The sequence below is a fragment of the Colias eurytheme genome, chromosome 20 (genome assembly GCF_061535395.1).
Source record: "Colias eurytheme isolate Ceu_HAF_F1 chromosome 20, ilColEury1 Martin Lab GWU primary, whole genome shotgun sequence".
Taxonomy (NCBI): Eukaryota; Metazoa; Arthropoda; class Insecta; order Lepidoptera; family Pieridae; genus Colias; species Colias eurytheme.
This window is the reverse complement of record NC_142999.1, coordinates 5260845-5273860: the sequence shown is the minus strand read 5'-3', so window position 1 is coordinate 5273860 and position 13016 is coordinate 5260845. Positions and strand designations below refer to the sequence as shown.

Genomic DNA, 13016 nt, shown 5'->3' with positions numbered 1-13016 from the left:
ATAACATTAATTTAAGATTAGAACGGAATATGTTTCGGAAAAAAAAACTTAGGTATATGAAATTGGCAATATTTTATTATAAATTAATATTTATATACACATAATACACATTGACAAAATACATAAGGCACTTAATGTTATGGTCCCCAAAATAATACAACTTAAACAAAAGAAATGACACAAAAGACGTACAAAAATAATTAATATTATGCGTAATATTGCAAAACAATCGCGAACATGTTTGTCACAAAGGAGTTAACGATAAGATAGGGGAAGCATTATAAACAATACATTTATAATTCATATTCAAATTAAGTGTTTTAGATGTTCAATAAAAGATAGTTTGGAAGGAAATTATTGAAAATGTGACAAATCCATGCGATTTAATATTTGTTTATCTACAAAGAGACTAGCTATACATTTAAATCAAATACAAAATTATAGAATTACGAATAATAAATTTTACCTTTTTAAAAAACCGGATACACAATAATAATTAATCTCTAATTACATTAAATTTACTTCATACTTGACTCGATATCAGCATAACCGCTTTGCGATTTTCCTTGAATAATATTTTGTGTAGAGTAATGTTAATTGCACAATACAATGAACTGAGTAAACCACACTTCATTTTCCAAAGTATATGGATACTAAACAGTTATTATAATAATATTTCGATATACTTTACACAACCATTAAACTAAATTAAATTCATATTTTAGACGCGCAGATATTATATTTACATTCAGTCACCGTTTCTCTAAGGATGATTCATATTAATTCTCGTTTTGTGCATTTAGTTAATCTTCAGTAAAACACTTAAGTTATTATGGCAACAAGTACTATGAATATCGCAAGAAGTTATAAATTAGTAAGTTTGAAGCATGCAGATCATTTATAAATCATAAAATCAATATATTGCACATAATCGATAACGTCAATTACTTTAATTCACTTCGATAATCAATAATATAAAATTTAATCTTGATTGAAAATCATTACAAGATCTATAAGCATTTGATTTACACCGACGATACTTAACATTAAAGAGATATAGACATCAGTCTTCACTTTACATACGTTCCCATTACATTAAATCAAAATGGACCAAATTTTAAATTCATCACTGTATTTAAAACATCTAACTAAAATGGACTTCGAACGAGTCGCAAGCATCGATGTCGTATCACAAAATACCCTGAATATCAAGTACTAACTAATTTGCACGTAATTAATTGGGAATTGTCCTTTGAGGCCATTGCACTCGCCGAAATACCACTCATCGTTTATTTTGGACAGAACGTTGATCTTGTCACCGATGTTAAAACGCAGATCTCCTTCTTGGACAGGCATGAACTCATATAATGCGAGGGCCGTGCCAATTTTAGTTTTACTATCATTCGGTAAAGGTATCTTTACCTCAACGTAGTTCGAAGGAAAGAGACCTTCCGCCCCTGTGCGCAGTTTACCGTACATCCATTCGTCATTCTCGCGCCGAATCAGAAATATTTTCGTGCCAGCCTGAAAAAATAAAATGAACATGAGAATTATAGTAAAGCAAACAAACATCGGATGCTGATGATTTATAAGTCCAAACAAGTTATTTTTAAACACTAACCATTGTTTTAAATTAAATCAATGTAGGTATCGGTCCATAGAAATCTAAATAACAAGACACTAGAAGTCGTAAGCGTGCGTGACCTTGTCGCCACTCAGGTGATTTGCACATCACCAGTGCATTCGTCACTGTTCAGTTGCTCTGGAGACGTATGAGTGTATACATGGTGTGTTTCAGCAATTCCCATTGCAGAAATTCTTCCACAAGTTGTAATTATACTTATAAAGGAATAATATTTCATCGGAAAATATTTTTTTTTAGAAATAATGCCGTTTTTCCTTAAAATTATAGAATATTTACAAGTATTACGAGTGTCACCATAGTAATCGAAATAACAATGAATGACACAGTCGACCATTCTTATTATCACGTTTGTTCGTATTGGAGCAAAAAGTCTCATATACTTAGGGATGTTATTCTAAAATAAACCGTAAATTCGTGCGTTAGGATACATATTCAAAAGCTTAATTTAATAGTTAAGTTAGTTTTCACTAAAATCAAGCTGTCCAATAAAAGGCATAGTATACTTGTGTGTACTGTTTAGCTTTCGGTTTGAATGTGTTGATTTTGGCGACAGCGGTTTTCATACGAATTATGACATTATAGCACTTCTATGTGTCTTGTTATTTAGATTTCTATGTATCGGTCTTAAAAAACGCCAATATTTTCTTAGTATTAATATTTAATATAGAATGTTCCAGTTTCCATATGAAGAAAATGGTGTCACCAAGTTATGATCCATTGACAAAGCTTATCCTACATTCTCAATATAGCTTCATTAAATACATGCGATACAATGACGAGAAAAGCGGATAAATTTAAAATTAAACAATCGCTCTTAAATAACATTGATACTACATCGTTTATTATTGTCTGTTTACATTATTTATCTAAAAGAATAGAGTTAATAGCGTCGCCGCTTATCTCTGAGCACACACGTTTATCTGTTATCTGGGTCAATCAATTTTTAAAGGTCCCGATCATAATTTTCTCGTATTTTTTTTTTTTACTTAATTTTCAGCATTTTACTATTTCATTTAGAAGATAATTCTTCGTAGATTAAGATTATATAAGCAGCAGTGCAGTTGATTTAATACATTTGTGGATTTACCTTCACGAACCGATCTATTCACGGGAAATAATGTCCTTTGGACAACTTACACAATAGTACTTTTTTAAATGTTAAATTCCCTTAAGAATTAAAACAAATTCTTCTAATATTAAATAATAAATAATATTTTGATATTTGTTCTATTTACACCCAAAATACGAAATATTTTTATTAAAATTGAAACGAATGATGTCTTTTGAACAACCAAATAATGTTTCATATATAAAAAAGTTTCAGTAAAGCGGAAATAGTGATATTTTTTACAAAAAAACTATTAAAGCGAGGTTGTTACGTATAGCATTATTGATTTTACTTAATTAAAATGAACTGATTCTCGATATAACTGAATGAATGAAGTATAATGTGATTTTCATATGGGGACATCTTAGTTGTAGTAGTAGCGTCTTGATTTTTGAAATGTTAAAATTACAATTAAACTAGACATAAAATCGCGTAATAAAAATTTGTTCCCGAAACAGCCGAGTAATAAACAAAACATGAACTATTTAACTGTTAAAGTATAAGTTTTATATAATTATTGTCCTAGGTACAACCAAATTGTCCATGGTACAACCACTTTGGTTGGCCCAGTGACTGGTTGTCCGCGGGACATTTTTAACGTTTTGAGCCGCCAAGCAAATACTATTGTTATTTTATATATTAATCTCAGCTCACACTAAATTATAGACGAAAGCGCATCTCGTGTAGTATAATTGATAACAATGCATCAAGTACTTATGCTTTAATCACAGTTGTCTGACGGACTGACAATAAAGCCACCCCACACTCACCAACATCGCTCGGACGACTGTTGCCGTGATTTTATACAAATCAAAATGGCGTTTGAGCCCGACAGTTAATTGTTGTGTTTAGCTTGTTGTTTAGGAATCTACCGCGCCATTTGTGTTTTGTTTCCATAACTAAATTACGGTTGTCTGTGAGACCTGTGCCATGTAGATGATTTATGGGGACAAAAGTAAAATGCCTGAAAAACGTATTATATCCAATAAAAAAAAAATATTTGTATGTTTTTATGTCAATAATCATGAACTGAATCAAGAAGTCTATTTGGTATTTATGGTCGTGATAGTATGTGTTCGTGATGCGAAGTTTGTTTATGCATAGTAGCTTGGGGACAAATGTGATAGTACTGGAAAATTGCATTTAGTCTCTGGACAACCATGAAACTACGCACAAATTAATAAAGCAAGTAAAATATTGTTCACAATAATGTTAGAAAATATTAAGAGGAATATAATTAAAACCAATTTAACTCTTTCTGATTTCATGTTTATTAATTATCGTTCAGGGACATGATGCGTGTACCGTCGGACCATTAAAAGTTGATCGACCCATCTACACTAATATTATAAAGAGGAAAACTTTGTTTGTTTGTTTGTTTGATTGTAATGAATAGGCTCATAAACTACTGGACCGATTTTAAAAATTCTTTCACCATTCGAAAGCTACATTATCCACGAGTAACATAGGCTAGGTTTTATCCCGGAAATCCCACGGGAACGGGAACTATGCGGGTTTTTCTTTGAAAACGCGGGCGAAGCCGCAGGCGGAAAGCTAGTTATGCAATAAAGCATTACACTTTTTTTATGTCATATTTTTAGTATTGCTAATGGGTCAGCAGACTGACTAGTAAAATATTCGAATGTATCTATCTCTAATTTCTGTCTTTGACTTCGGTCTGACGTGCATCATTACCTAATCTCTGAACAAACTCAGTACAACCTTCATGAATTGTTATTTAACAACTACAAATATAGTTCTAAATTTATTGTGCCTTTTTTTTCAGACACGGATAATAAAGTTTAGTTTGGGCTCCAATCGTTCCTACATCCGATTCCTCTACTATTTAATGAAATTCAGGTCAAACCGATAAAAATTACGATTATAGAAAATCTTTTAATTCACCCCAACAAAACGCAAAAATGTTTAACATTGATACCAAATTGGATTAACATTTATAACTTAATACGATTTTCTATGCCCTTAGCCCATTTGTTCTATGACACGCGTTTAATACATTTATAAACTCCGTTTCTATTATACTACTTATAGCTATTCTAGATTTCCGCCCGCATTTTCAAAGAAAAATACAGTTTCGTTTCTGTGAGATTTCGGCGATAAAATGCAGCCTATGTCCTATTCTGGTTCTTCAGCTACCTACATACAAAATTTCATAGTAATCGGTCCAATAGCTTTTACGTGAAAGAGTAACAAACATCCATCCATCTATACTTTAAAACATTCGCGTTTATAATATTAGTAGGATGTAATAAAATCACATGTTTATTTATTTGTTTATTAAACGACTTCATAAAAAGGAGGAGGTTACCAATTCGCCTGATTTTTTTAGGTTTGTTTCCTTAGATCGTTCGACTGGGTTAACCGAATAAATCTTGTTCAGTTCTGATGATTTGAAGACGTTTTTTGTTTTTTGTTCAGTATTAGGGTATGAATAAATTGTGTTTTACAACTAAAATGCATCTCATGAGAACAAGATACCAATACTTTTAGGTAAGTAGATATGTATATTCCAATATTTTTAAGTTTCTTTTAAATGGCATAAATACATAATATAAAGTGACACTTGTATATAATAAAACAGGATTCTTGGAAACTCCATAGTCACTACTAGCACATGTTGGTTATGTATATCAAACATGGTACATATAATAGTTATTTACACTATCATTATATTATAGTCGTTATATTTATTACTACATAATCATCGTAATGCGTATCAAACAATGAATAAGATAATATGTATTTAAAATTTCAGTTACATAATGTAATATCAAATATATTAAGGATTTTTTAATATTTCATATAAGGAAGACAGGCAAATAACATTTCCACAAATACCTTCCTGAAAACTTAAGCAGGCTCAAGGACTACTTACACTATGGATTGAAACATTCCGCATTGGAAACAAAAGCATACCATAACAGAGTTCCTAGTAACTATGTTTAAATAAATCATAGATACAAAAAATTGTAGGTCTTTACTTAGATATCTACCTAAGAGATAGAATTAAAGACCAACGAATTTTAAACGAGTGGAACAGTTTACGTACACTTTCTGTCTGTTTTCTGTAAGAAATCTGTGTGTTTTATTATGATACACCGCCTTGAAGTGGGTAGTTGCCATTGTTCTCAGATGATAAGGCTGATTTTTTACAAATAACGCCTTACAGCATAAAATTATTCTCTTAATTATTTCAACCTTGTCCTGAAACTTAGTCTGACAATAACTACACTCGCCACAATGAACAATTAAGATAAATCACGTTAACGAGTAACGTTTAAAAATTATTTATGAAAAAACTACACCATTTTTCCAATACGACTTTTGAGCGAGACGGTAATTAGAGTAGTGGCATATAGAGATTAATCATGTGGTAAGAATGGTTTATACCTTTGAAAATCACAAACAAATTGTAACTTTACTGTAAGAGCCAAGGTAATTGTGTAATTGCGTGCCCTCGTTTAATACAGTTTAGATGTAATTAAACGAACCAAGCACAGGAAAATAAAATTATAGCTCATAGAATAACATCGGCTTTACGTAACTGTTTTTACGCGAATTACGTTTTGCGCTCAACAGGCTACAGGTACTGGATCCCAAATAAGTCCAACCTATCTGTATGTAATGAAAATATTTATTGTATCAAAATATGTTTTTAAAAGTGAATTGTCATACATCAACAGAAATGCCAAAAATATCATTAAGGAAAATATATTTAAAAGAAAAAAATAAATAGCTGATTGTCGAATCTTAGCCAGATACTAAGGCCAGATACTACGAATCTTAGACAAAGAAACTTGTTTAAACATGGAAACAGAAACCTTCAATATATTTTTGATCAATGATTATTTAGTTAACCAGCAATTAATTGTCATTTTAAATAGCAAAGTTTATTTTATATCAATCAGCTGGAAGTTACAATGATATTCAAGTTCCTGTTGTTGATACGAATGGAGCAAATTATTATCAATAAAAATTCCAACGCAATACTGCGAATATGTAGTATTCCTCGCAATATAGTTTATATTATAGCTCGATAATAACAAAATAAACAGAAATATAAACGCGATTAAGTTTAGCTACGTCAACGAGTGCCAGATGTGCACCTATACGATTTCCTGTCAGCATTTACGTCATTAAAATAACAAGTTTGACTTATACTTGCTTGCACACTATTTAAAAAGTAAAAATAAAATATTGTATACAAAAATGGACACTACTTCAAACTAACGAAATAGAACACGCAAGCTAAGTTGTAATAAATAACCACGTAAAACATTGTGACATTTAGCATATTGTAGCTGCACACGCAAAGATAGTAACAGTAAATTTAAAAGTAACCTTCTATACAGGGTGTCCCAAAAAGTAGTGATGAACGCAAGTTGGGAGGTAGAGAACCTAGAGGGCTATCCGAATCACCCCCATGTATGTTATGCGATTTTTCGTATTTTCGGAGTTATGACGTTTTTTTCAATTTTTCTGCTATCGCCGAGTACGATGATATTTTCACTCATGGTGACGTGAATTATTGCGCTAGATGCTTAATTTTTTTTGTGTGCTAAGCTGAAAGATAAGTCAATTCAGTATGGTAACATTTATTATCGTTAAATCTTCAAATGGAATAAAAAAAAGAGTTAAATGTCAAGAAAGATAAAATTATCCAGTATGTTCAAAACTTCAAGGGCCCATAAAAAAATAAAATCACATGAAAAAAGTTTTCCATTTGGGTTTTAAAAACTTGCTCTATCTATTGGGTAGCTACCCTAAAAATTTCATTTTATTATTCAGAAGGTTTCAATCGAAAAATTGAAATCTAATGTGGTAAGTGCAAATATTTTATTAACATGATGATCATTAAAACTATTAAATAGGTGTTTAATTACCAGAAATTTTTAAAATAACCCAGCTGAGGCTCAATGCAAGTGCGACATCACCTTAAAAAGTTGTCTTTTAAATGTCTGAATGCCCTTTTATCATTTTTAATGGTTTCTTCTGCTACTATGAATTTCGGGGTTATTTCGTCCAAATTGTGGCATTCTTTGAAGTAGCCGAGGTCTTTTTAGTATCCCCATTGAAACAATTCAATGGGGTTTAGGTCGAGGGACCGTGGAGGCCAGGATTTAAGGCAGGCATCACCGGCGCATGCGCAGGCTGCAACGACCAATCTATCTTTCAGGGTATCTTTGCCCTTTAGCCTGGCCTCCACGGTCCCCGGACATAAACCCTATTAATTTTTTTCCGTGGGGATACTACAAAGACGAGATACTGCCATAATTTGGACGAAATAACCCCGAAATTCATAGTAGCAGAAGAAACCATTAAAAATGATAAAAGGGCATTCAGACATTTAAAAGACAACTTTTTACGGTGATGTCGCACTTGCACTGAGCAACAGCAGGGTTATTTTAAAAATTTCTGGTAATTAAACACCTTGTTATTGGTTTTAATTTGTTTTTATTAATCATCATGTAAATTCAATTTTTTCACTTGCCTCATTTAGATTTAAATTTTTCTATTGAAGCCTTCTGAATAATAAAATGAAATTTTCAGGGTAGCTACCTGATAGATAGAGCAAGTTTTTAAAAGCCAAATGGAAAACTTTTTTTATGTGATTTTATTTTTTTACGGGCCCTTGAAGTGGTGAACATACTCGGTAATTTTATCTTTCTTGGCATTTAATTCTTTTTTTATTCCATTCAAAGTTCTAACTATAGTAAATGTTACCATACTAAATTGGCCTATCTTTCAGCTTAGCACAAAAAAAATCAAGCATATTCCGCAATAATTGACGTCACCATGAGTGAAAATATCATCGTACTGGGCGATAGCAGAAAAATTGAAAAAAACGTCATAACTCCGAAAATACGAAAAATCGCATAACATACATGGGGGTGATTCGGATAGCCCTCTAGGTCCTCTACCTCCCAACTTGCGTTCATCACTACTTTTTGGGACACCCTGTAGAAGCGACTTCAATTAATTAAACTTTAATATATTAAAAATCCGTAATTCCTTTGGTCACAGAGGCATGCGTGAATAGCTGGACTGATTTCGTTTATTTTTTTTGTTAATGATAAGAGAAAAATCTTATGAAAGAAATACTAAAGAATCTTACGTCTAAAATTAAGAAAACTTAATTTTCTTAAGTTCACGTAGGTATTTGACTCGGCTAGTTCCTAATAGAATAAGATTTTTTGATAATAACATTAAATATACCTATATATAAAGATAATAAATAATTTTTATTCGCAATTTACAACATTTCCTTCGTCGCAGATTATAATCCCATATGAAATTCATAAACGTCCATTGAACAATTCTACGAATTTGGCACAATACCTTGAACTTGGTAAACAAAATTGACACCACTATAGACACTATATTTCCTGAATTGAATGCGTTTAATCAATTAACGCCTTAACGTGGTTAACAAATATGTCCGTGAAATCTTGTATGTATTGAGTTCTAATAATAGATAGGAAATTTTAATAACGTTTGGTGTACTCTTTGTGTGAGAGGAAAACGCTATCACGTCTTATGGTCATGACTACGAAATGAAACGCTTACAAAGGAGATTATTACCGGCAAGAAAAAATATATTTAAATATTGCTTGCGGCAATTGGTATATGTACGCATGTAGGATCATTAAAATGGGAAAATAGCTTCATTGTTATAAATATTAATACAAGTGACTGTAGCATGTAATGCTTGGTCTAAACTAATATTTACCATAGCAGTCATGATATACAATAACCGTGAACTTGGAAGGCCGGCTTGAAACGATAATTACTAAATTTGACATTTCTCTTCATAGATTTGGCATCGAGCCATTTTAACGGAAAAATAAGAAAGCTAAACAAGAAGATTAGTGGAAAAGTTGCAAAGATATGTATAAATAATAATTATTCCGTTGCGTAATGCATTACCAAACATGTAATACAATACATACTACACAACACATTTACAATAATATGGTCATACGCCTCCCAGCAGTGCAATGAAACCTAACTGCAATGACCAGACACTTTATTAGTTATTACATGCTTAACGAGTCAGACGACATTAATTTTATCAGGTTGATACTCCATTAAATTTAATTTAGTGCACTTTTATAAGTTTTATTGTATAATACCGATAGTATTTAATGTAAATATTTTTTTTATGACTAATTAAGTTCGAGAAATTGAAATGTTTGTTTTAATTAACGTCACGGAATTTCCGAATTTACGTATATACTGAATGGCATATAATATTATGTATAGCACAGAAACCTATTATCTTAACAATAATTGTTTTAATATGTACACGAAAAAAATGCTATATGATGCTTATTCCTAATATTATAAAAAATTAAAGAAGGTGTATTGGTTTGACTTGCTTTCATATCCCAATTATTTTAGTTAGCAGCTAGATAGTTTTTACAGCAGTAAAATATTTATTTTATTTTTTCCTTTTCCTTGAACCTTTATTTTGATATATGTATAACTTAAATATAAATTGTACTCACCGAAAAATATAAATCTTCTTGGTGATCCGTGAAATAGTCGAAGAGCGCGATCGCGTGCGGTTCATCATCATCACTTTCATCATTTTCATCGAAATCTGGTATATCATCAGGCCACACTACAGGTAAGTCATCATCAATCTGTGGCGGGGGTGGCGGAGGTATTGTTGGCATGGGTGGAGTGGGCTTCCTTTCAGGCGAGTCTTCGTGATCCCAATTTAATTTCTGGTCCTGTGAGATCATTTATTACTTACTTATTTTTTTAAAGGCTATACTATAATGTAAAGGAATATATCGAGTGGTGTTATTCTGATAACAAATCGGAGTCAAATTTTGTGAGCGTCATAAGTGACTCATAAGTCATAATGTGTTGGTTGCAGTTGGTTGGGGAAAATACATAAATACTTCTTTTGTGAACATAAAAACACAAAAACCTTTAAATAATAGAATCAATATGAAATAGAATAATTACGAAACTTTTAATTATTTATTTATAATGACCTATAAATTTCTACAAATACAAATTTTCATAGCGATTGAAATTACGCCATCATACATAGTCAGATATAGCCTCATTTACACAATTAACAACATATGAGTGAGCACATTTCTATTTCAGGAAATGCTGACATGAAATGTGTGTATTAGATTTTTATTGTATTGAATGATAAGTAAAAATATAAAAGGAAAAGAATAAGATTAACTATAATATATAATAGAGGTATAATATAAAAATTATTTAATAATACTTACACTATCTACAAAGCCATTTGCAACTTTTTGTATTGGCGTGGTGGTATTTATGTTCATTGAAGTCAATTGGAAGTTGCTGCCAAAAGTACTTTTCAATAGAGCAGAATTATCCGGAGGTTTTGGTCGAGCTGGTTTAGCTCTTATTATTGTGGGCCCCTTTAAAGGTGGATTGTAATACTGACTACTAGTAGTGCTTAACGTTTCAAACAGATCCTTACTTAGCACAGGCTTCTTCATGATAGGAGGTTTAATTACTGGCTGTGGTGAAAATGGATCTATATTTGAAAAATCTTCAAAAGTATCCTCTTTGCTAATTTTCTTTCTTGAAGTGAGGAAAAGATCAAAATCATCCTCAAAACCACTTTCCGCTTGTGAAGCATTACCACCACTAATCGCGTTTCGGTGATTAGTCGATGTGGTGGCATCAGATCCAAAGCTATCCACACTGATTCCATCACTGCTAGATCTAGTTGTAAATGTTGGCGAGCTTGGCGGTGATGACAGATCTATGAGAGTTGCCGTTTGTATATTGGTACGGTCACACTTTGGAAACATTCTACTGTCAACTTCACTACTAAAATCTGTAAATATAGGTTGATTCGGCCCATTCTGTTGATTCACTGTGTTCTTACTTTTACGATTTAACAATGAAGTGAGAACTGTAGGTTTACGTATAAAGTGTGATGGTTTTGTAGGTACTTCAGGCTGCTTGGTCACCTTGGGTGGTGGTGGTCGAGGTGGGGGCTTTTTCTTCTGTGCATAAATGGGAGTAGGTTCAAAAACTTCTGCCCCAAATGGGTCATCATTCCAATTAGTCACTGGAGAGTATCTATTAACATGAGCACTAGGTGGCACAGGAGCTGGCCGGGATGGACCCTTCATACCTGTTAAAAGTAAATATTTTTTAGGTTATTCAACCGTTCAGTAGCTAAGATGGCAACAGATGGCATAAAAATGGGTATGAAAAGCAATTATAAAAATCGTGGACAAGACAATAACTAAATAATTGTTGAGCAGCATTGTTCCCAAACATATGAACTCAAGAACAATAGAATTATATATTTTCATGAATATGAATTTAATTTTAAACAGATAAATTATATGCATAAATTAACACTTTAATCTGTAGGTACTTGAACAAATTGTGCCTTTCCTTTGAATACACTTCTTTCCTTCCTAATTCAACATAACAAATATTTTTTTCTGTATGTTTAAATTGTATTAAATAACTATTAAAATTTGAAATACTCACTGCAACTTTATTTTTTTGTTGTTTCGAGATTATTTACGCAGAAAATGCGAAAAATTGCGGTTATAAAAGTACGTTTAAAGCTTTCGACGCTACTCAACGCAATAGACGTACGATATAAAACAACGGATATGGTCAAATATGATAATACATTGATAATATCGAGATCCACCCACAATGACTAAATTAGTTGCACTTTACGCAGTATCATATAGGTGCCAGGTACGGGACAGTACGGCCTTGATAGAGTTCGTTAAAATAATACTCGAAGATTTTTTGCACTAATTCCACTATTTTATGTTATTTGTTATCATCGAATAATATTTAACAAAAAAACATTGTTACGTACCGTGTTTAAAGAGGTCCATCGTAAAGAACAGACGTCAGCGAATAGTTTTGCAACGCAATAGAAAAACTTCCAACTTACAAACAATAAACTTACATTAACAGTTCCAAGTTTTTAAATACACAACTTTACACATAGTTTTCTCTCATATATATCATAATTATTTAATGGATAACTTTGTTGAGGCTTATTATATCTATTAAGAAATTATAACGTCGTAAAACTCGAACTCAAAAATATTTTACAACGCTTCTAAATTTTTAGCTTGACACTGACAATTGACAAACCACCAACTGCTGACTGCAAATTGTGAGGCAAATTGCAATTGACAGTTTACCGACTGGATAAAAAAAAAGTGACAGGTGATTGGAGACTGCATTCTCAACAGA

The 13016-nt window shown here is 31.9% G+C and overlaps 1 protein-coding gene across 2 annotated transcripts; it reads right to left on the bottom strand.

The window, feature by feature from the left end:
* Positions 1–57: 57 nt before the first annotated feature.
* l(3)05822 (SH3 domain-containing lethal (3) 05822) lies at positions 58–12908 on the bottom strand. 2 transcript variants are annotated; one of them, XM_090113481.1, is made up of 4 exons: positions 12631–12908; positions 11033–11916; positions 10283–10510; positions 58–1524 (listed from the first exon to the last, which is right to left on the bottom strand). In XM_090113481.1, the coding sequence occupies exons 1-4, from the start codon at positions 12647–12649 to the stop codon at positions 1216–1218; spliced, it is 1440 nt and encodes a 479-aa protein (XP_089969607.1). In that variant the 5' UTR covers positions 12650–12908; the 3' UTR covers positions 58–1215. The 2 variants fall into 2 exon arrangements, with proteins under 2 accessions (XP_089969607.1, XP_089969608.1); XM_090113482.1 differs by lacking the exon at positions 12631–12908 and adding an exon at positions 12285–12480.
* Between the last annotated feature and the right edge of the window lie 108 nt (positions 12909–13016).